The 23,637-nt window shown below is 51.8% G+C and overlaps 1 protein-coding gene across 4 annotated transcripts in view; it reads right to left on the bottom strand.

Moving 5' to 3' along the window:
• The window catches only part of BCL11B (BCL11 transcription factor B), a 91,292-nt gene extending 67,655 nt beyond the window's left edge, over nt 1–23,637 (bottom strand). For 2 of the 4 annotated variants that reach the window (XM_028099374.2, XM_028099385.2), the window contains exons 1-2: nt 22,626–23,637; nt 8,812–9,180 (exon numbers count right to left, since the gene is read on the bottom strand). In XM_028099374.2, the coding sequence (XP_027955175.1) occupies nt 8,812–9,180; nt 22,626–22,683 (427 nt within the window). In that variant the 5' untranslated portion in view covers nt 22,684–23,637. The remainder of the gene's footprint in view (nt 1–8,811; nt 9,181–22,625) is intronic. The other 2 variants (XM_028099378.2, XM_028099394.2) reach the window with 1 other exon arrangement.

Below are 23,637 nucleotides of genomic sequence, written 5' to 3'. Positions count from 1 at the left end.
GATCAAATATTGCCCTGGTCTGGAGAACCAGCTGGCTGTCCTGGGCTGGGGGGGTTCACCCTGCCCTTGGCAGTGCATCTGAATAGCTAGCTGCCTTCTCCTCTCCACACCAGGAATGGGGGGGGCGGGGCGTTCTGAGTTCTCACCTCCAACAAAAGGCCATTTTGTTAATATTCTTCCACCCAAAAGAGCCTGGGGTCCCAGTTTTCATGCTGGTGGTGGCAGTAGGCACCCATCTCTCATCAAGTGATCACACCTCTCCCCACCAGATCTCCCCCTCACACACTCAGCCCCCCTCCCTCAGCACAGACTCCTCCTTCCTGAGCCACCCCCTCCTCCCACCCCCACCTCCAGATCAAAACCAGCAGACCAGCAGGAGGACTCTAAGGAAACCCACTGAAAAACAAAATAAAAATGAAACCAGAAGCCTTGCCTTCTAGAAAGACCTCCTGGTCCCTGGGTCCAGCTCGGGGGGCCTCTAAGTCCTGATCACACCCTGCCAGCTGGAGCTCCTCCCTGGACTTAATGTGGGCAAGGCTAACACCCCTACCCCCTTAGGTCACTGGTCACGGCCTAGCAGTGCCTGGGTCAGAGTGGGTTCCGATTTCACGGGGCCTGAGGTTCATACAATTCGGGAGGTTCTCTTATCAAAAAAATAAATCCCAAACCACATCTACAACATGAGGGACAGTGCCTGGAAGAGGCACAGGAGGGGCCCTGAGCCTAAACTCCGCACCACATCCTTCCAGGGGAATGTTCACGGCTTGAAGCAGAAAGAGACCCTGTTTATCCTTTAGTATGATAGTTTTCATTTCAGCCACCAATTTCTTCAAAGAAAATTTATTTCCTAAACCCAAGAAGTGACAAACGAGGGAAGCTGGTGGGGCTGCTGGGTGGGAGGGGGATTTGGGTAGGAAGCTGGAGCTTACCCCCCACCCCCCGCCAGGTTCTTGCAGCTGTTGGAAACCACTGGTAGCCCCTTCTCCTATTTCAGCTCAGGAAGCTCGGGCCCAAAGCGGGGGAGGGTCTGCTCAAGGTCACACAGCCTGTCAGCCACAGGGCCTAGCCACCACCCCAGGGCTTTGGCCAGAGTCCACCATGCCTGCCCCTCCCCACCCTGCATTCAGTAGGCCCAGCTGCCCCCACCACCTGACCCAACTGGGTAGCAGTCAGCTCCTAACAAGACAACTCCGCACAGACAGCAGTCAACACGAGATCCACAGATGTGTGTAGGACAGGTGGAGGTCCACCGTCCTGCTTCCTGCAGCTCACACTAGTCCCCAGGTTCCCATCCTGGAGCTTCACCCTCAGAGAAGAAATCACTCGTGGCCCGGCCAGGAGCAGAAGGCGCCTGTGCCAGCCACAGTTAAATAATCGAATGATCCCCTGGGCCTGGGCTCCCTGTGAAGGTCACAGGCTGGAAATCAGGAGCCTGGTGTCTAGGCACAACTGTGCAGCCAACTCACAGGGTAAGTATGTGAGGCTCTTAACCTCTCTATGACTCGGTCTCCTCATCTCTGAAATGAAAGTAATAACTGATTTACCACCTTTTCAGGGGGTGGAGATGGTGGATGGGAGTGTAGGATGAAATTAGGATGAAATACGACCACGCGCAACACTGCCTCACCACAGGAAAGAGCATGACTGCCGGAGTTCACAGCCCGGGCCCCTACTTACCAGCTGTGTGACCCTGGGCAAGTGACTTAACGTCTCTGGGCTTCAGTTTCCTCTTTGGTAATGTGAGCTTGATACCAGCACCTACCACCTCATGGAGGTATTAGGATTAAATCAGTGAATAGGTGCAAAGCCCTTCAAACAGTGACTGGTACAGAGTTAGTCCTAATAAGTATGTGTTCAGTTAAAAACCCAAATATGAAAACTCAATCTTTTTTGTTTCTTCAGTGAAAAGATAAACCCGAGGGTGCAGGGGTGACTGGCAGACTGCCCTATTTATATAGTTTACTGACACAGAGCCCCCTCCTAACAGATTCTAGAGCTAGTGGTTATGCATTAGTCAGGCATGAAAATGAACACACACACAAAAAAGGCAGGCTGTCAAGTGCCTAATAAAAAATTTAAGCCGACTGCTAACTATTTACTGTCAAACTTAAAACCTAATAATAATGATAACAGAGGCTCGGGGGTTGGTTAGGTCCCCCACCTGGGAGCCCCATGCCCTTCCCTCACCCTCTTCCCTAACTTCCCATCCTTTCTGAATTGCTTCTGGAAGCATGGAACCACCTCTATGAATCACAGCTAACGAGGGCCCCAAACCTAAAGGAAACCTAGCAAGGAAAAAAAAAAATTACCCTGTAGCTGATTAGTATTTTTTGTCTTCTTTTTAATTCATAAAACTTTCAATTAAAATTCGGTGCTACAGTCGCATTGGCTGGCTGCTGACACTCCGCAACGGTTTGTGCAGTTTACGCTGTACCCCAGTCTCTGCTCTCCCTGGGAGGCCGGAAGGGCAGGGACTGCTCACCCCTGCTTACGGCTCAGGACTCTGCCCGGGGAAACGGATCGCCTCAAGTCACGGAACCGGGCAGCCTGGTGTGGCAAAAGGGGCACCTGACTCAAGATAACTGGGGTCTGGACTCAGCCCCGCCAGTAACCAGTTACATATGCTCAGGTAAGCATGGGAGGAGATCCTTAGCGAGGAGATCCTTCCAGCTTAGGCCAGGAGACCAGAATCTCCGCATGGATCCCTCCCGTGGTTCTCTGTTATTAATAACAGCTAAAGATCCACAGGAACCTAATACAGGAATGCGCTGCCTAAATCAAACTTTGTAACCAGCCTGAAAGATAAGGAAGATTATCTCCATTCTACAGGAAACGGGGCCTTGGAGAGGTAAACAACTGGCTGAAGGTTATACAACAGGTCATTGGCAAACCCAAAATCCCAGCCCAGATCCATCCATCTGAATTCACATCTTATTGCTCTCTTACCCACCACCCACCTCTCCAGAACCTTCATGAGAAAGCACAGGCAACCATATGAGGAAGGCTACCCACAGACTATGGGTCAAGGCCTCTGAGGGCCTGAGGGCTCCAGGCTGTATCTGCAGAGTCATACCTAGGAAGGCTTCAAAGATTACCTTGGACAGGGTCTGGAGCTGTGCCTGCCCCACCGGCTGGGCCAGCCAGGCAGAGTCAGACTACCCCTCCCTAAAGGCCTCCATTCCCCGTGCCATCCGAGGAAGCCAGGCAGACCCGAGTCTGACTCCACTTTGCTGTGTGATCTTGGGCAAGTCCCTTAACCTCTCTGAGCCTTAGCTCAAAGTGGGGTTAGAAAATATCTCTTCCAAAGTGGGATTAGAGGTATCTGTTTCAAGGCTGGTATCTATTTCAAGATGAGATAAACCAAGAAAAGCACCTAAGCACAAATGTGCTTACTAGGTAGGCCCCCTCTTCTCCACCACCTGCCAGCCCTGCCCCGGCTTTGGGGCCAGCCTTACAACGCCCAGCCCCAGGACCACGTCTCTCAGACAGAACACTCCACTATTCCTTGGTGCAGACAGAACTAATAATTAGCTGTCACGATTTAATAATACAAAAAGATAATCCATGCTACAACACACATGGATTTAACTAATCTTAATTTGGAGGCAAAATAACAACTCTAAATATATCAAACACGAGTTTTTAAAGACAACCTTCAAGTGGGGTTTATCTCCAGTTTCCAGCACAAGCAAGTTATTTAGTTTCTTCCACTGACCAAGCTAATATTCTCTTTTTCACGTTTATTTTATTTATTTTTTAAAGTCTGAAATGCCCATTTGCCGAGCAGCATGTAAATCCTCCAGCTGATCAGAAGCCCTTTTCTCCAGCACCATTTGCCTAGCGATGGGTCACTGGGACCCCAAACCAAGCCCCCGTCTGTGCTCTGCCTGCTATGCTAACCCCCTGCCTCCAGGCACACCCCGGACCCTTCCTCGGTTCCAGATGAAGACGTACAGAGCGGGTGGGGCCATCGCAGCAGGGAACTGCCTGCCACTTCCAGCCCAGGGGGATCTGCCACCTCCTGTCACCCGCTGCCTGTCTCCTGCATTTCTCCAGAAATCTGACATTTGGGGTTTGGGGGGGGAGGACAAAAAGGCAAAAAGGCAAACCTTTGACTGACAGCTGGTGGCTCATTCCTCCAGTTATAGCTTCATCTGGTTATGGAAGGGGTGATAACACGCGAAAATGAATTACCTGTGATCAAGAACCTTCCCTCCAGTGGCTATAAAGTGGGGATTCTAAGGAGGAATCAGTGGAAATGCTGAGAGAGATACCCGAGGGAAATTTTCAAGATTCTGACTGAGAAGCCAACACCTCGTGCTGCCAAGCAGGGTCCACACCCTCTTAAAAGCTATTCAAGAAGCTTCCACTTCTCAGGCATCTGGCTGCAGCCGGACCGAGCTAGGTGGGTACTCTCTGGCTCTCGTCGCTGTTCATTCTTGCCATAGGACCGACAAGTGGGGACAGACGAGGAAACTGAGGCCCAGAAAAGTGAAGTGGCTGGCCTGGGCGGGCCCTGGAATTGCACCCCTCCCCACTGACACCAAAGCCCATGCTCCTTTGATCCCCCTAGGCTCCTCCCCAGAGGGACCCACCATCAGAGCGGCCACCAAAGACAGTAACAACGTGACCAAACGTGGCTGGGGGGAGGGGGACACACGACAGTGGTTCTGACGTTGTTTCTGATGGTGGAGTTCCCCGAAGCCAATGGAAGTTTCTCCCCCAGATCCCGGAAGACCTACATTGGCTACACTACCAGCAGGAAGTGGAGCTGGGGAAACAGCACCGGTAAGGGAGGAAGGCGCTCATCCCTGCAGCAGGCACGCCGTGCACCAGGCAGGCACGCAGCACTTAAATACCACAGTTACTGTTAGATGCGCTCCCCGTATGGGGCTACTGCCGCTCAGGAGGTCAGGTCACATGGCCCAAGGCTGGCAGGAGGCAGGGCAGGGCTCAGACGTGCGCTGGGTCCATTCCCACGTGGCAGCACGCGGCCTCCCTGGCACGGGCCTCGAATCCCAAACACCCCCAGCCCCCTTCTCCCCAGCCCTCCTTAAGACACCCATTCCGCATAATGCTCCGAGACTCCTGCTCTTTGCAAACCCTGGAACCCATCTCCCCCAGCTCTGCCAGAAGTGGGAGAATGCAGTCGGAAGGGGGCTTAGGAAAGGTAAAGAACTCCTATATAGGCAGACCTGAGCCCCCACCTCGGCTCAACTCCACCCCTCTGTCCCCAGATGGGCCTCAGACACAGGCTCCATGGCCCTGCTCTGCCCACAGCACACAGCCAAGGTGCAGGGCCCCGGGCCACAACCGCACACATCAAGGGCAGGGCAGCTACTGCTCACACCTGGGCCATGTCCCCCCAGGGGGACAGAGCAGCAGCCCAGATGGCCGTCCTCCCACCATGCCCCCCCCACCCTGAGGGGTTCTGTCACCTCGCAGCCAGGGGGATGCTCAGAGCAGGGGAAGAGCAGTAGGTGCTTGTTTATTAAATGAACAAACGAATGAATGAACGAATGCCCTCCAAGATACAAAGCTCCAGAAAGTTCCTCCTTCTACTCTCCTACTTCTCTATCATTAAAAAAAAAATAAGAATAAGAATAACAAAGGAAAGAAAAAAAATGATTAACTACTCCTTCTATGCCCATCTCCCCCAGACCCCAGTGTCCCAAGGAAAGGGCCAATCCAGGGTCCAGCCCTGGTCCAATGACTGACAGAATTCCAATTCCGATGTCACCCTGCGGGCGCCCTTGGAAGGTAGAAGGGACCCCACCTATTCCACAGGCCAGCCCTGCCCATCCATCTCTGCAGCCCAGCCTCTAGAAGCACTGGGCAGCGAGGAGGGCTGGGACCCGTCTGGACAAGGCTCAGATCGTTGGTTCCCCAAAAGGCATGAGCCACATGGTCACCGCAGGCACCTCCCTTGGGACCAGCCAAACCAGAGGCCAAGCCCCAAGAGTTAACAGCCACCTGCTCCCCAGTAACCGGCCCTGGGGAGAACAGTGGGGCTCGGACAGGCTGGAGCATCCCTCCCCACCTCGGGTGGGGAGCAGGAACAGGAGAGGCCTGGGCGAGGCCAGCGGTGCCAGGGGCCTGGGCAGCAGCTGTGCGGATTTCCGGAAGCCCGGGTGGAGAAGCGCCTGTGATTCCTGGCCCCCCTCTTAAAATATAAAGACTCAATTATCTTTGAGCAGCTTGCTTTACACATGAATTGACACATTTATTTTACAATAAATAACTGAAAGTTATCTGTGTTTCCTTTACTGTTAATCTACACAGAGAAATAATAAACAGGGCTTGTCTACAAAACTGCAAGTACTGCAGTCCTCAGAATTCAATTAAGCTAAAATAATTAATGCTCCCACCATATTAAATTACTTTATACATTTGAGCCACTGAAGTTTTATTCTTTAATCTTTCCTTTTTTATTAAATAAAAAAAAAGAAGGAAAGAAAGAAAAGTTGGTGCCAAGGCAGGGAGGGGAGAAGCGGAAGGAGGGCCAGCAAGAAGGCACAACGTGCCGCTAGAACGGGATGGTCGTCTTCAGCTGACACAGCATGGAGACCGTTCTGTGCCTTTGATTAAAATAACATTTTAAATGCTTTGAACAAACATATCTCTTTAGACTTCTAAGGGATTATTTTACATATTTCTTCGAGAATGAAGAAATGCATTTGTCCTATTGCTGAACAGAAAAGGCCAAGAATATCTTCCGTCACACATAACATAAAAATACTGTAGGCTGCTGCAGTATTACAACCCGAGAAAAAGGGGCGCGGGGGGGTGTGGGGGGGTGAGGACAAAGCCGCCTTGAAGATTAACTTTGCCTTTTATGAAATCACATCTAGTCGCTTTCTTAAACAAACCTACCCACAATGATCGGCAGCCTCTCGCTGGGAAATACCTTCATCGTGAAATGAGGATTCGGATGGTTTTTGGTGAAAGCAGAATGCCTTTCCATGGAAATATAAGTAGGGACCAGAGTCTCGTGGGCAAGGTCTGTGGTCACTGACGCCGGGTGTTTATTCTACTGGAGGAAAACTGTTCCTCCAGTGTCAAAGCAAAGAAAGGCATGGGGACCCCAACACCACCAACAAAAGGGACCCGGCACCTTTCTGGACGGGAGGCTCCAGCCCTAACGAAGGCAGCGTCACTCACATCTGCAGGGAACTCTGAGAAGCCGGGGTTTACATGACCATGGCCCTGAACATGCTGGGCATTTTTCTCAAAGCCCTTGGCAACTTGAGAGCGTGTGAGATGTCACTCTAGCTCAGCAGCCAGAAGGCAAGGCCCACAGGCCAGTATGACTTGATGGGGTCTCCCCAGCACCTAGCATGTGCCAGCAGGAGTCTGCATCCCACCACAGTCTCTTGCCAAGAGAGACCTCATTAATTCCATTTGACAGATGGGCAAATTGAGGCCCGGAAGTCTCAGAGTCGCCGAGTGGCTTTGCTGCGTTACCCTGACTGCCTTCTGGGTGATGGGGCTCTCTGGATGGATCTCACCCGTGGGAGCAGGTGCCTTGGGCTACACCAGGCTCACCCCCTCCAAGGAGGAGCACCCAGAGCCTCAGTCCCTCCAGCACCTCCACTAGCTTCCACGCCCAAAACACAGCCGGCACCTACTTGCAGATTGCAGAACCAGAGGGGACCCCTGAGAGGAAATTCCCACCCGCCAAGCACTTACGGAGCCCCTGCGCACTCAGTCCTCACACCAGGCCTGCCAGTAAAGCACTTACGGAGCCCCTGCGCACTCAGTCCTCACACCAGGCCTGCCAGTATTCTCACTCGCTGTTGACACATAAGGAAACTGAGGCCTGGACTCGTGAAGCAGCTTGTCCAGAGCCAACCAGCAGGATGTGACCCCTCACCTGCACGCACACGGGTGCCATCTTGCTGCAGGACTGGCTGCCGCTTACTGCAGGAACACAGGCCACCCCGGCCCTCTGTCTTGGCCGAGCCTCCCAGGCTCAGAAGTAGGACCAGAAGCAAACACTGTGGCTTGCACAGAGCCCGGGCTCCCTGGAGGAGGCTCTGGCATTCCGTGACCACGGCCCGGCGGGACACGGTGCCACCTCCCTGTGGCCAGAGGACACAACCCAACACCTGTTCTTCAGGTGGTAAAAGTCACCTGTCCAGGTGGTCAGCTGAAAGGGGCGCAGTGCTCCAGCAAGTTCCCGCAAGCCCTTCTCTAGACCTGCCAGAAGGATCGGGCAACAGCAGAAGGGGCCTCTGAGACCAGGGCACCTCTTTTTACAGATGGGAAATGGAGGCCAGAGAGAGGAGGAGGAAGAAATGAGTGCTCCCATTCCTAAGTGCCTACCGGGCCCTGCCTACAGGCCACGTCTCATTAGACCTCACCACAACCCTATGGAGATCGGTCTCACTAGCTCCATTTCACAGATGGAAAAACGGACTTGTCCATGTTGTGAAGAACAGATTCCAACCCAAGACAGTCTGGCTGCACAGCCAGAGACTAAGCCAAGAACACCAGCAAACCGAGGGCCACCCTAGCCTTCCAAATTTCTGTTCTGTACTCCCGGCCGCCTATGGATTAGGCCCCACAACAGAGTCTCATTGCCAAAAGCAAAGCAACCATCGGCCAGCTGTGCCTCTCTGAGCCCCAGGCCTGTCTCCTCCTGAGGGTCACCCAGACAGTGGCCCCTCGGAAAGGGCGAGCCCTGGCTGGTGGTCCTAGCCCGGTAGCCCCTGGGCCCTCCCAGCACCGACACCCAGCACAAAGAGGGGACAGGCGGGTGGCTTCAGGAGGTGGCTTCAGGGCGACCTGGCCAGTGGCAACATTCCATACCTGCAATGTTCTCCTGCTTGGGGCAGATGCCTTTCGTGGGCGAGAGCAGGTGGTCATCTTCATCGGGGGTGACCTGGATCCCGATCTCCACCGGCTCGGACACTTTCCTGAGCTCGGAGCGCGAGGAGGGCGGCGGGCTGCCCTTGTCCAGGCCTTTGTCATAGCAAGCACCCAGGCTGCCGCCACACTGTTTCTTCTTGTGCTCTATAAAAACCAGGATGTCCCCCAGGGGGAAGTTCATCTGACACTGTCCACAGGTGAGCAGGTCAGGGTCGGGGCCACCCACCATCAGCCCCAGGCTGCTGGGCTCCTCTATCTCCAGACCCTCGTCTTCTTCGAGGATGGCGGCCTCCACATGGTCAGCCTCTGCTGGAGAGAGAGAGGAGAAGGGGGCAGAGAAGACAGAGATGGGCTTAGGCAATCACGGGCACCCAGCGGCCATTCCAACCCTTCCCCACCAAGAGGAGGCCCCTCCGCTGCAGGATACTAGAGGTCACCAAGTCCCCACATGACTCCCGGAGGCCACAGATGGGCAAACTGAGGCTCCGGGAGCAACGTCGCAGCCCATGGAGGTGGTTGCTTAACTGATGCTAAACTTACTGCTCTGTCCTTTATTTGCTGGTGATTCCCACCCCCCAACATAGCATGTAAACACATCCACGTGTACATAACACCCGTCCTGCCTTCACAAGAGGCTCAGTGTCACGGGCCCCCGAACTTCAAGCTCGACACGTGTCTCTCCCACTTTACATCATCTGAGAACCACCTGGGGAGCCCCGAACCCCCTGTGCCCAGGCAGCACCCCAGACCAATTACAGCCAGATCCAAACCTCAGATTGTCTTTTTGTTTTTAAGACTCCCCAGGTGATTCCAGTGGGCAGCCAAGGCTGAGAACCGTGCGCCAGAGCCGGTTCACCCTGCTTGGGCTCGATCGGCCGCCCCCTCCCTTCCACGGTTCATTCATGTCCTCCCCATTCATGGGAGCCCTGCTTGCATTCCTCTACCTCAGACCTGGCTGCACACCAGACAAGAAAGTAGAGCCCCAGACGGGTGTCAGGCAGCCAGGCCTTAGGAGAGAAAGAAAGGAGCCCACATGCCCGGAAAGCAACAAGTGAGTGTCGGTTCAAAAAGAAATACTGAAGAAAAAAAAAAAAAACCCAACAACAACAATGCAGGGGAAGGGACGCTGTTAGTCTGCTCCCTGAAAGAGGGAGCCACTCTCCTGTCAGACACCCTGCTCCTGGTCAGACCGCCATCACTTTGTAGATTTCCCGGCACTCATCAGCTTCCCAATGTCCTTTCTGTTTGTTGGTTTTATTTTTCACTCCCAGAAAAAGAAAAGGAAAAAAAAAAGAAACTCTTCAGACTCCAAAAGCATTTCTTGGCAGACAACAAACCACACTTTCAGTGGGCTGTACATTTTCATATTTCTTTAGCAGCCGATATACTTCCTTTTTTTTTTTATTTTGGAGGGGACAGGGGACCCAAATATTTTGAAGCCAGTAAATGCCCCCAACAGCAGCAACCCCCAGGGGAAAACGGGAAGACTCGGCCGCCGAAAACGTCATAAATAAGGGGAGTGGACAATTAGGTTGCACATCTCCTCGGGCTCTGAGCAAACTTGGGTTGGAATTTTTCAAGAGCAAACAATGTGGTCGTAGGGCCGGCACGAGGGTTGGGGTGCTGGGAAAAGTCAAGGGTCTGACAACCGAGGAGGCAGGTAAATTTTAAGTTGTACGGTATTTAGTGAGATATAATGAAAACCACAGAGGAACGGAGAGAAGGGATGGATGGGAGGGAAAACACATTCCGGGGCAGTGAAGTTACCAACGGGCCAGAGCCAAAGAACAGATAATTTAAGGAAAAAAACTCTGTGGCATCTTCTATCTTACATATGAATCCCTGTCCTGTATTTTCTGAACACAGCTTCTTCAGGGCCCGTGGGAATCCGTGCGTGATGCTGAATCTAGGATGGATATTGTAGAACAGGTGACACGTGTGAGCCACATGTGAGCAGGTCAAGGGCGGCTGGGGAGGAGGTTAGCATTTGAGGTCCTGCTTGTGGCTAGAGACAAGCAGACAGAGTCCTCCGTGAATTACACTTGGACATTCATGAGATCCGTGTCAGGACAAAAACACCCCGAAGATGAGGAAATCCTAAACCTGTTGTCTCCATACCTCTAACACACACACACACACACCAAAAAAAAAAAAAAAAAAAAAAACCCAAAAACCTATAAGGTAAGAGAAATGGTTTTCACCAAGCCAGCCCCAGGAACCATTAATTACACTTTAAAAAAGAAATTGGGACTTTATTTTCAAAGGAGGTGGAAGACAATGCTACATAATTAATTTACCAATTTATTTTATGAAAAGATGCTTTGGTATGGTTGAAATATAATCACAACCCTCATGCTGAACAGTGGTTGTAGGGGGGACCGGATTCCTGTGAACTGTTTGTCAGAATGGAAAAGGTAATTATTCGGTGCTTCTTTTCCTTTTAATGATCTAACATTGAGCAATACTGTTTATATTGAAAAGCTTGCACCTTTAATTACCAATTACATATACATAATTTCAGAGCCAAAGGAGAGGGCTGTGAAAACAGTTCTTTAGAAATATAAGGATGTATTGTGCGCCATTTCTAGAGAAGGAACTCTTAATAAATGGGAGGAGGATGTCAAAATATTGTTTTGCTAAAAAAAAAAAAAGGAGAGAGGCACAAAGGAAATGAGCTGAAAAGCAAAAAAAAAGACAAAATGAAACAGAGAATTCAGAAGGAGCAGGGGCAAGCTCGGTGGTGAGAAGGGCGGCGGTACCTGGTCCTGTCTCAACTGCCACTCGCCCACAGGCCGGGCGCTCCGCTGTGTCACCAAGACGGCCACACTTCCAAGCATGACCGTCCTCGCTGAAGCACGGGGAGGTGTTTCCTGCCGCTTAATAATTTAATCTTTCTTGTCCTTGTTTTGTTTTGCTTCTCATTAACTTTTTCAGCCCTGCCTGTCCACTCTCCGGGGAGGAGTTCTAGGAAGCACGCAGACCTCCTCTCTGTTAGGAGGCTGTAAGCTACGTAATTTCAATTCATCCTTCTCATTCAAGAGAAACACAGACTAGTTTAAAAATTAGCAAAGGTCACGTAAGCCTGTTCGCAGGCATTCCTGCCTCTCTGCCTTCCATCTTTCGCTGAGGACTTGGTACCAGCACTTTTTTTTTTCTTCTCTCCGTTTTTTTTGTTTTTTTTTTTTTTTCTTGGTAACATCTGGTATTCTTTCCTTTATTTGGCTCTCTCGGCCTTTTCACTTTCCTCCTGCAGCAGGCCCTGTGAGCCCCCGTCACTGAGTTGGAAAGTATCCGAAACCGTTCACTGTGCTGCAGTGGGGATTCCTGCCTCGGCCCCCTGGCAGCCAAGCCCCCCTAGGGGGCCAGGCCCTGCCCCAGGCCCACAGACAGCTCTGAACCCCACCTCCTGGACCCAGGACCCAGGACCTAGCTCGCTGCCTCCAAGGGAGTCCAGGGGCAAAAGAAACAAACAAACAAATCTTCCCTCCCACTGTCAGCGTTGAAAGTAAAACTCAAGATGACAGCGGGTGTTCACCCTACTCCAAGAATGGGGTTTCCTCTCTCCCCTCCCCCGGCAGGGGGGGGGCGCGTGGGGCTCTGGGCTTCATCTAGTGAGTGAGATACTTCACTCAAGAAGGTGTGAACGTCACCCCCAAAGTTCAGGCAGCAGAGGCAGCATGAACCCCTCAACTGTCAAGTTTTGGGTCACAGCGGGTGGACCGAGACAGCTTGCTGAGCCTGGAGGCTCATACTCAGGGCCTTCGGAGACACCCCCAAAGACGGGCTGTGGTTTCATTTCCGCTGGCAGGCGGATACTGAGCTGGGTGTGTGGGGTGCGTGTGTGCGTGTGTGCGTGTGTGCGCGGCCCTTCTTAGAACTGTATCGATAATGGAAGAAATAAAAGGAGAAAGAGCCACCTGGCCCAGCTCAGAGAAAGGCAGAGTGGGCTGAGTCTGGTGCTCTCAGTACCCTCCTTCCCTGTCCTTATGGGCATGCGCGGCCCCACGGCCCCGCACGGCTCGGAGAACCAGGCCTCCGCGAGGAAGAGCCGGAGCGGCCCAAACTGCCACCCAGACATAAGAAAGCACCAGGAAAGAGAAAAGACACATAATAAAAACAGCTTTTTGAGTTCCCAGACCCAACGAACCAGCCCCTCAGGCTGTCTTGTCCGGCAAACTCAAGCCTTAAATAAAGAAGGCAAAGATGAGGTCTTTCCCCTGAGATGATTTCTGCTTTCGTGAAAAGCTCCCCGAGTGTCAGGCGGCCCTGGAAAATATTGCTGCTCTCGCTATTATGAGCCGAATAAAGTACAGGGATTGCTAAAATGTTTGACTCGTTAAGAGGAAAAATGAATGGGTGCAGCAGGCAACTTGCTCAAATGTACAGTATCACGTTGGGGTGGGTTCTGAAATATGAAATCCTAAACCTCATGAACAAATATATATTCTCTCTCTCTCTCTCTCTCTCTCTCTCTCTCACACACACACACACACATGCGCGCGCAGAGTTAATTTTCTTTTACAACAAAACCGCATTTTATTTACAAGGCTACGCCTCCTCCCAGCTGATAAACGCATTTAGAAGCAATGAAATCAGGGTTCACAAATAATAATGGATATTTGTTGTTAAGTAGATGGGGAAGCACTTGATCCAAGACAAACTCCCCCAAGCCTGAGCTTGGCTGGGAAGGAATTTGGGGTGGAAGACAGAAATGGAAAGACATCATTAATACCGTCCCAGCCAAGCAGCCAACAGGCCCCCCGGCAGCTGCAAAGGCTTAGCATGGCCTTACCTGGCCAGTGATTTCCCCCACACGCAGGGCTCCAAGGGCCCCACCCGCCCTGGTCCATCTGTAACAACTGGCCCTGCACCTGCCCTTTGGCGAATTCCAGCCAAGGGGCCGACCGCCTCCTGTCCCCATAGCACAGTGCATGTGCATTGCTGCACCCACGGCACACAGGCCCATGTCCCCCTTACCCTGCACTGATTCAAATCCAAATCTCTAATGGCTAAGCCACAGTCCAGGAGAAACATAGGAAGAATTATTGTTTCAGTGCGTGGGTAGGAGAAGGATACGGGGGGAGGGGTGCCAGGCTCTTAAAATCGTGTGCCACCAACGTCACAGCCGCCATCCTGATGCGTACGCATGTTTACAAGAAATGCTCAGCATCCCTCCGCCAGAGCTCTGCATCCGACTGGAGACTTTACACCTGCTTCCTACGAAGACGGAGCCTTTGCCAGCAAGCCCATGCTCACCAATAATCTGCGAAGGGATCTTTTCATTCTCCTCCCCACGAACATTCCGGGAGGGGCTGAGACTCCAGGCGACACTGAACCACCACCAACACGCACACTCGACGGAGCACACCACTTTTCTGAGCTGCCATCAATTTTTAATTTATTGGATCCAAGAGAAAATAACAACTATGGGGAGGGGAAGGGGGAAACGGGTGGATGGGAGAGAGAAGGAATCAATTCTTGGTGGAGAAAATAATCTATGACTAGATGACGCTTAAAGGCACGACAAGAGGTTTTATGAAGTTCTCCGAACATTGGGAATAATGAAGTGCCCAGCAGAGGCGGAGGAGATAAGAGCAGCCCGTCAGCCCAGCGAGGCATGCATTAGGAGGAATGTCCTCACAGGGCCAGGAGGGGTTAGAACACATCTGAGGGTGGGAGACACTGTCCGGGCCCCAGTCCCGTTTGGCCACAGAATTCCTGCAGCCAGCAAGGCCTAGGACCACCACTGGCCCTGGGAGGACACAGCCTGGCATGTGGAAGCAAGCCATGTCATACAGATGAACTCCCTCCCCTGACCACCTGCCCTCTCAGGAGGACGGTGGAGCAGTGCAGCCGGGCCAGGTGTCTCAGAGCTGCTGGCCCAGGCCCCGCACCTCCCTGACACCCTCCAAAGGCCTCCTCCCTACCACCCTCAGAACGGCTGGAAGGAAGGGTGCACACCAGAGCCACCACCCCACGAGGCCCTGTCTGCTCCATGCCAAGCACAGCACAAGCCTCAAGTGAAATTGTCAAGATTTCTGGCGCCCGGGTGGAAGGCAGGGAGAAGACTGTGGGCACATGACCTTGTCAGCAACCGATGGAAATGACCTGGGGTCTGGCTGAGGGGGTCTGCAGGGGAAGGCCTGAGCCTGGCCGGCATTCCAGGAAGGCGGGGATTCCTGATCCCTGGGAGGTGGTGTGGGGTGCAGGAAGAACCTCAGTCACATAGCCTAGTGGCAGACTCTGGAAGGGAAAGTCTGACAGTGGGAGAAAGACCCCATATATACATGTTGCCCTACACACCCCAGCCTGGTTTCAGGATACTTTGGCATATTAAAAGTAGCTCCTTGAAAAATACTTACTCGAGCCATGGACTGTCCAACCCTCCCTTCCCCACACTGCATCCACTTCTCTAGAATTCCAAAAACTGAGCTCAAGGGGCCTGTTCTCACCCATTCAAAAGCAGAAAAAAAGGCCAAATGAATAAGGAAAACGGCGTTCAGGTGCATTCACAGATCCTGTCCATTACTAAGAGGTTACTAATAAAAAGCCAAGTCCACAAAACCAAAGAATAGAGTGACCTATGTTTTGATAAATAAAATAGTTGCTTTAAAAGAAAAAAAAGAAAAGATTTACCACCATAGAAACCCTTCCAAGCACGTTCAGCAGAGTCCACAAAGCTGCAAATGCCTTAAATCTTCAGAGCCACAACAGGGCTCGTAATGACGGGATATAAAAGCACTCTTTGAGGCCAAATGAAGAGATTTGTTTTATTTAATGCTGTGCTTTTTTCAAAGGTGCTAAGTGGAAGAGAAAAAGGATCCTCCATACAGGACACCAGACTGCAAACCTTTCACCGGAGGACATCCTCTGAGGTTGGCAACAAAATAGCAAGGACACAAGCCATTTCAGTATCTCCCGCCCAAGGTAGAAATTTAAACATGACCTCATTAAAAAAAAAAAAAAAAAAAAAAAAAAAATCCTAGCAGCACGTCCATTTCTGAAGCACACGTTAATCACGATAACATTGGAATTCAACTTTCTTGAGTCATTTTTGCATGTTGTCTTAGTAGAGAACTCATCAGAACATCCGCAAACGTATTTCTATTTCAGTGGAAGGGGGTCATAAAAAAGTTGTGTACAACAGAGGCTTTTTTATTTTTTACTTTGAAGTTACTTAATTTTGTGTGGTCTGGCATTTCATTATAGTTAAAATAGCTCAGGCTGGCTAATTCAACACCCAAGCAGATTATCAGCTCTCTTGGAAATAAAGAATGAATTTCTTGAATTTCAGCAACTGCACAAAAGACTTGCATATGTCAAAATGCCGGACGAAAAGTCCCGGTGAATGTAGCACCATTAATCAAACCTCGATCTGGTGTCACTCTTGCCAGTAAAAACGATGTTGTTCCTCTCTCCCCGCCCCCGCCCCCCCCCACTGGCTCCAGCAGAAGATGCTAGAAGTGTGAAGAAGTGTGTCCCTCCACTTTCGTGCGTATCCAAATAGCCTACTATTGGCATTTTGTATACACGCCTTGGGGACACTCCTGCTCAAGAGAGGCAGTCAACAAACGGCTTTTCTAGGGGAGGAGGGAGATGGGGGACCAGAACGTGAGCAGGTCTCACGGGCATCTGGCTCCCTGGCAAAGCAGAGACATATGTGCGAGTGGGGAGCAGGGTGAAGGTGGAGGGGGCAGAACACCGAGGACCCCAGACCCAGTTGTGGGAGTAAATAAAGAAGTGACGAAGCCATACTCAGAGCAGTTCTATGACAGACATTCATTCCCGGTTCTCTTCTGTGCCCTCTCCCCGTTAAAAAAATCTGTCAGTGTGCCTACAGCTACCACCACCTTCAGAGAAGGATGCTCAGGCGGCATCAGTCTCTTGACCGTGTGGTGCTAGGTGCAGTCCCCAGAGAGCATTTATTTCTCCTTGTCCTCCCAGATGTGACCCCCCCCCCCAAACCTGGAGTCCCAAGTCCTTGGAGAGCTTCAGCTAAAGGTAGGCCCTAACCAGACAGCCAGAGGGGTCTCCCTCAAGCCACAGGGGAGGCAGGAGGCAGCCTCCAAAGGTCAAGAACCCCATCTCTACCCTCCCCACATGTACTGTTTTTGTGAAGCATCGTCATATCTGTGGTCTGTGTTTAGTTACAGCTTGTGAGACTCTCCCAAGTTCCAAGGCAAAGGAATGGGGATTTCTAAAGTGAATTTTTTTAACGGTTTTCTACAGGCCAAAGGCCACTGCCCAGCCCAAGGCTGCGAGGTGACTGTGCCACTTCATCTCTTGAGTTGTCAAATGAGCTCGCTGCCGCGATATGCTTAGAACTGGCTCAATTCAAACATTAAATGAAGTAGAGAAATCATCAGATAAATTGCTGGCCCTCTGTACTGGAGAGTGAAGGCTCTTTCTCAGCTGATGACAGCACTAGGCTTTTGTCTGACCTAATTTATTTCTCTTTCAGGTTAGAATAAAGCACTCTTTCCTGTCTCAGGGCAACCTCTCCTGCCCATATATTGAACTCAAGCATAAGACTCGAGGTTAACTGTGCTGTCTGCAGATTTCTTGAACTTGGAGAAGACATTATAGATCCAGAAATCCCATGATCAAAAGCATACATATTCCCCAGCACTAAATTACACGTTTAGGAGAGAAAGAGTCTCATTAAAAGCCATCCATTAAGGGCACTGTTTGGGGTGAAAGGTATTAGCAACGCTGGGTCTAGCAAGCCTATACTCCTTCCAAACAAAGTTTTACACGTTATTTGAGTTGGCATTTGATATCTTTGGGGAATGGTGCTATTTCCCTTAGTACAGTGGGAACATTACCTAATAAATGGAATTGAGAATCCAAGTGTTATAAAACCTGAGCTAAAAGGATTTCCATTCATCAAGATGTTTTAGGAATATGACTCCCAAAAGCAGGGATTCTTGACTGTTCCCTGGGTCTGTGACATGCAACACAGAAACGGACAAAATGATGTATGCTCTTCCCAGACCTCCCTCGTTCCATTGCGAATGCCTTAACAGCCTAATGGGATTTTCAGAAAGTCAAGACCACAGACTCATAGGGGAAAACACACCCATTCAAAACTAACCATTTTAATTGTTGAAAAAGCAGGAAAAGAAGAGAAAAAAAGAAAAATGCCCCCATCTGCCTAGTGAGGGCTTGTAAATCAATGCCAATAGCTTGAAAATAGATTTCTCAAACTTATATTCTCATTTTGTCCTGCTCGAATCTCTGCAGGAAAATCAATATTACAACTTCACACTTAAGACATTTTGCAGCAAGGCAAGCTGCCTCGGCTGCTGATGGAAGCCCGTTCCTGGCCCATTGTAGCGAAGGCGCCAAGCCATGACACGGGCACCGAGCTCCCCCTAGCTGCCAAGTGGCACCAGGCGCGGCTCGGCGTTTCAGGCTTGCCATCAACCAAAAGCCAATTCAACTGAAAGTTTATTTTGGAAAGTATTTTATCACAACAAGCAACAGAGAATGCAAAGCGATCAAGGAAGGAGATGAAAAGGAAAAAGGGAAGGCCTGGTGCAAGACGTGTTCTAAGCTAAAAGACAGCGCCAAGAGCTTGAGACTGATAAGGCGCTAGAAACTGGTGCTCTCTACAGTCGGAAGCTGATATCTGTAAACGAACTGTTCCGCATGCTTCCATCTCACCTGAGACATACCGCTAATTACTGTCAGATGCACCCAAAGCTGGCCTTTCTCTTCAGTCGGTGAGACCCCTGGAGTCCTGCACCGTGGTCAGCAAAGCGCCACACCCAGCCATCTGACCTCAGCCTCCCTCCATGTTCCTAAGGCCGGCTTCACCAAAGTAACTGCATTCACTCTAGCACTTGAGACATGACTCGGTTTTCTTGTACAAAACATTCTGGAGGCCACACAAAAAATCGCCAAGGCCAAGGCATAGGGAGATAGCAAGCTCCCACCCTCAAAGAAAGAAATATACATATGTACATAATATTCAGGGAGGGAAAGAATACCCTTTAAAAATATTAAGGGTTGTTAAAATACGCTCACGGCTGTTTTTCTCTCAGGTGTGAATTACAAATGAATAAAATCAGCCTGGCATAACACCTTTGATGAACACATTTTTATTCTCCCGTGGAACCAGAGCAGCTGACTTATATCACACTTCTAATGATATGGGGTTCCCTTCTGTGCAGAAGGGAGACAAACTTCACTCTCCCCCCAACTACCCCCCCCAAAAAGAGGGGCCCATGTCTTATGAAATTTATCGGAGGCCCAATCTTGAAATATTGTGGACAACTGGAGATACACTATACCCCAGAGAGTTAAGGTCATTGTGAACCCAGCCGCCTCCAAAACACACAGCTATATAGCAAAACCCAATTTAAAAGGCAACCGTGAAATTAACACAGTTAGCCTAACTTCCGTGTCAAACCTTGGGTCTCTAGTTGTTTTGCAAAATTGTGAATTCGTACAGAAAATTACTGATCTTCCAAGGAAACCTGTTGGTAGGTTGTTGAAAAAAATCACCTTTGCTAGGGTTGTATAATTTACCAGGGACATCTTAGTTTCTTCGGAAAGCCTCAGAGCTCCTTCGTGGACCAGACTTCATTTCAATTTCCCCTACTCTCCCTGTCTGGCACTGCGGGCTCAGCGCCCTTCCCTCTGCCTGGTCAGCCACTGCCCCTCTTCCTCCCTCCTCACCATTGTCACTGTTGTTTTGTGTTTGTTTTTATTAACAGCCCTGTCTGTCCTCCTCCCATTCTAAAAGCCATATCCATCTGGGTCAAACATTTTGAAACAAACCAGAAGCCCAGGTTTTCATCCCCAGCTGTCTCCCACCCTGTTTTATACTTCTCCTCTCTCTGGCCCTGTCTATACGTTTAACAAGGCTCACTACAGAGCTCTTCTCTAATGTCCCCCACCCCAAGATTGTTTGCTGTTTGTGTGCTCTTCCTGTCTCCCAGACCAGCAGTCATCCTAAGTTACATTGTCTCTAAAGAACCAGGGGCTGCCACCCCACCGAAGCTGCACCACATTTTGGGTAGTTTCTTTCGCATTTAAAATCTAGAACGTGAACCCCGGGGTCAGGGCTGTGATAGCACTCGTTTCTTGCTGGCCAGGGCTCCAGAGCGCCCTAAAGCCACGACTCCTGCACCCCTGTGGAGAGGCCCTTCCGCGGGCCACGCAGCCTCAACTGCATGCAGTTCTTGCCATCCCCCTGCCCGCACTCCTACCTCCCGGGCGACACAGGACAGACAGAGAAGCCAGCTGCTTTTTGATAATAAATAGCCTTGTCTGAAAACTGGTTGGGCCACTCTCCCTGCTTGACCCCCTGCACATGCCCTGGGCTCCATGTGCCCCTGAAAGGCAGGCGAGATTTCCTCTGCCCCTGCCTCCTCCTCTGCCTCCACCTCCTCACCTCTTCTCCTTTGCCTCTCTCTTCTCCCTCCCTCCCTGCTCCAGGGGCAGCGGCTTTTCCCCAGCACCGTTCCGAGCAAGGCTGAGCGACAGAGGGGACAAATGAAGGATGGAAGGATGTTGCACCAGGCACGCCTTGTCCCCCACAACCAGCTGCCACCAGTCCTTCTGGCCAGGGCTTTCTCTTGATGTCCCAGGAATGCCAGAGGGGGAGAGAGCAAAAGCAAAGCAACCCTACCTGCTTCTTCCCCGCCCCCCCCCCCCTTACACACAACTGCAAACACTCCGGGCTCCTTTCCCCGCTTCCAGCTTGGCAATGCAGCCCTGACAACTCCCCCTTCCCCACCCCCCCAACTTCCCCCTCCTCAAAAACAACCCTGGCAATTATACAGAGACTATGAGGGGCAAACTGCCTCCCAGAGAAACTAACCTCTGCAAATATAGACATTGTAACAACCAGTACACCATCTAAAGGGGGTGGGGGTGTGGAGGGCTAAGGGACGGCTTCGGCTTGGTAAAGGATGAAATGTCAACTGGCCAAAAGGACCTTGATCAAACCAGGCTCAAATCTGGTTGTAAAACATTTTGTTTAAAAGGCAACCAGTGAGTCTTCTTTGATGTTACAACGGCGAAAAATAAAAGAGAAGTTCTCTTCCCTCCCTCCAAAAACGCATCCCTCTCCCTAGGCGAAGCCCACTTTAAAATCTATTCCCTTCCCCAAAAAACAATAATAAATCCACAAATTCTTACTAATGTATCTGCTGCAACAAAGGAGAGGTGGCAGCGGCAATGCTCCGAGCAGATGGCTCCTATGCTGGGTGTTCAGGGGAGGGGAGAGCCCCTTTATATATTTATTTATTTATTTAAATTTTTTAAAATATAACATAAATATTCGGCTCTCGGCCTCCCCACAGCCAGTCCTAGGCTGCGGCTGGGCGCGCAGCCCTCTCCAGCTCCGCGCGGGCTGCCCGGCCCCAGCCCGACGAGGCGCTTGGAGGACTGCAGGAACACAACCGGCCCACGGTCTCGATGGCACCCAGAGGATGTTTTATTACTATTGCAATTAAAAAGAAAAAAAAAAGCAACGGCGACCTAGGCACCGCGAGAGAAAGGACCACGGGGAGATGTTCGCGCGCCGAGAAGCAGCGGCCCCGCGGGCTGCGCCGGGCAGGGAGCGCTGCGAGCCGACCTTCCCGTGCAACTGTGCGGGTACTCGGGGCGAGCTCCCCTGCAAACACCGTACCTGGCCGGCTCGCGCTTGCTTTTTCCCTTTTCTAAATAAACCCAACTCGGGCGCTGGAAGCTGCTGAGTCTCTGCCCCGCTGCCTGACTTTGCCTGCCCGGCCACTTGCTTGAAATCCACACGATTTCAGCCGGTGGATTTCCACTGCGACCTGCCTTGTTTATTTAGAGAAGGAAGATGAAAGATACGGAGATAGAAAGATGGGTAGGAGATTGATAGGTCTCTCTCTTTTTTTTTTTCTTTCTTCTTTCTTCTTCTTATTTTTTCCCCCTATTTTACAAGCACATCCCTGTCTTCCTAATCCTAGCTGACAATCCTTCTTTTTCCCCGTGGCGGGGCTTTTTCATCAGCCCCCAACCCCCCACCTTTTTTTTTTTTTTTTTTTTTTTAGAGTGGGGGATAGAAGACAAGATCATCCCAGGAGACAGACGGAGGTGGGGAAATGGGGGTGGGGGCATGAGCCCAGCAAACAGCCGCGCAGCTGGATTCTTTTGCAAATAGCAGGAGGAGAGGAGAGAAAGGCGGCGGCAGAATCCTAGGACCGGCGTGGTCGGCGCCCTGCCCGGGCGGGTGCAGCGACCGGGGACCCGGAGCCGGCGGCCGCCACTCGCCCCGCGTCTCTCCTAGGCCGGAGCGCACCCCGCTCTCCTCCGCCCGCGCCGTCAGCGCGGACCCACGCGCTCGCCAACTTTTCCCCACTTCCCGGCTCCCCCCTCCCCCTCCACTCCCCCAGCCCCCTCCCCCTCCTCTCCAAACCCCGCCACCAGCGCCGCCGCCGCCACACACGCCGCTCGGAGGGGCGAGCGTCCAGCCGGGCTCCGCGTGCACACACACCTCCTCCAGCCTGCGCGCCCCCTCCCCGGCCCGGAACCCGCTCCGCAGGCCCTCGAACCCGAAGCGCGTCTGAGTGCGCACCGCTCCGACTCCCAGGGCTGCAAAGAAACTTTCCTATGCCCCCCCAGCCCCCCCCTCCGCCCCATACTCTGGGCCGCCGCCGCTGCCTCTGCGAGTCCGCTGGCGGCCCCGGCGCTCGGCCCGGCTCTGTGTACCCAGCCCCGGGCACCCGGAGCCCCATCCTCCGGCCCCTGGTGCGCACGCCGCAGACACTTACGGGTGATGAGCTCCCTCTGGGACAAGTGCTGCGGGTTGCCCTGTTTGCGGCGGGACATTGCCCCGGCATCTATTCTGGCATCGCCCGGAGAGCTGCACTGATGGGGGGAGCCGGGGGAGGGGGTCCGAGCCGCCGCCGCTGCCGCTGCCTCCGCCGCCGCGCCTCCTCGCCTCCTCTTCTGCCTGGGTTGGTGTTTTGTTTTTTTTTACCCCCTTCCTCTCTTGCCCTCTCTTCCTCCTCTTCTTCTTCTGTATTTTGCTCTTTCTTCTATGCTGTTTTTTGCTTTGTTTGCAAAAAGAAAAAGAGAAGGAAAAAAAGGAAAGAAAAATCTCTCGATCTAAAATAGGAGAAAGAGGCAAAAAAAAAAATCTGCTGTTGCTTGCCGCGGACTGGCTGGTTTCTTTAAAAATATATTCTTTTGAAGGAAAAAAATTCGCTTACACTTCTTCAAACTGCTTGGCCTCCTGGACTTCCAAATGTCTTCTTGAACTTAACCGGATTTTGCACCGGCTCCTGACACTTTCTTTCAGGCTCTGGTAGGTGGAAAGCGCACTTCTACCAGGAGGGGGGGTGGGGGAGAAAAAAATGCAAACAAATAAAAAAAAAAAAAGAAGAAGAAAAAGAAAAAAAAAGCAAAGAAAACTTGGGGACTTGTCTCGTACCCCCTCACCCCGCCCCCTCAAAAAACCCAAAGCAATGTAAAACTGCCCCGGTTCGGTTGTTTCTGGGCTTTCTGCGGGCTGCCTGTTTTTTTCTCGGAGACTGACCCTTCCGAGGCTCTGGGGGGACTCCAGGAGCGGCTCCTTCCCAGTTCACCTGGCAGGCTGGCGCCGGCCGGAGAAGCTGCCGGCTCCCCGCGAGCGCTCCCCAGCGCTCCCCTGGCGCCGCGGGCCCGGGGGGAGCGGGGCTGAGGGGCGGCTCGCCCAGTGCGCCTGGGTCGGTGCGGGCGCGGACTGGGAGCTATAGATTGCAACGTGAAGATGGCGGAGTCCGGGTTCTCTGGGAGCTCTCG

The sequence above is a fragment of the Eumetopias jubatus genome, unplaced genomic scaffold (assembly GCF_037043125.1).
Source record: "Eumetopias jubatus isolate StellerSeaLion01/CBP00866 unplaced genomic scaffold, mEumJub1_p1.0 scaffold_7, whole genome shotgun sequence".
Taxonomy (NCBI): Eukaryota; Metazoa; Chordata; class Mammalia; order Carnivora; family Otariidae; genus Eumetopias; species Eumetopias jubatus.
This window is presented reverse-complemented; position numbering and strand designations above follow the sequence as displayed.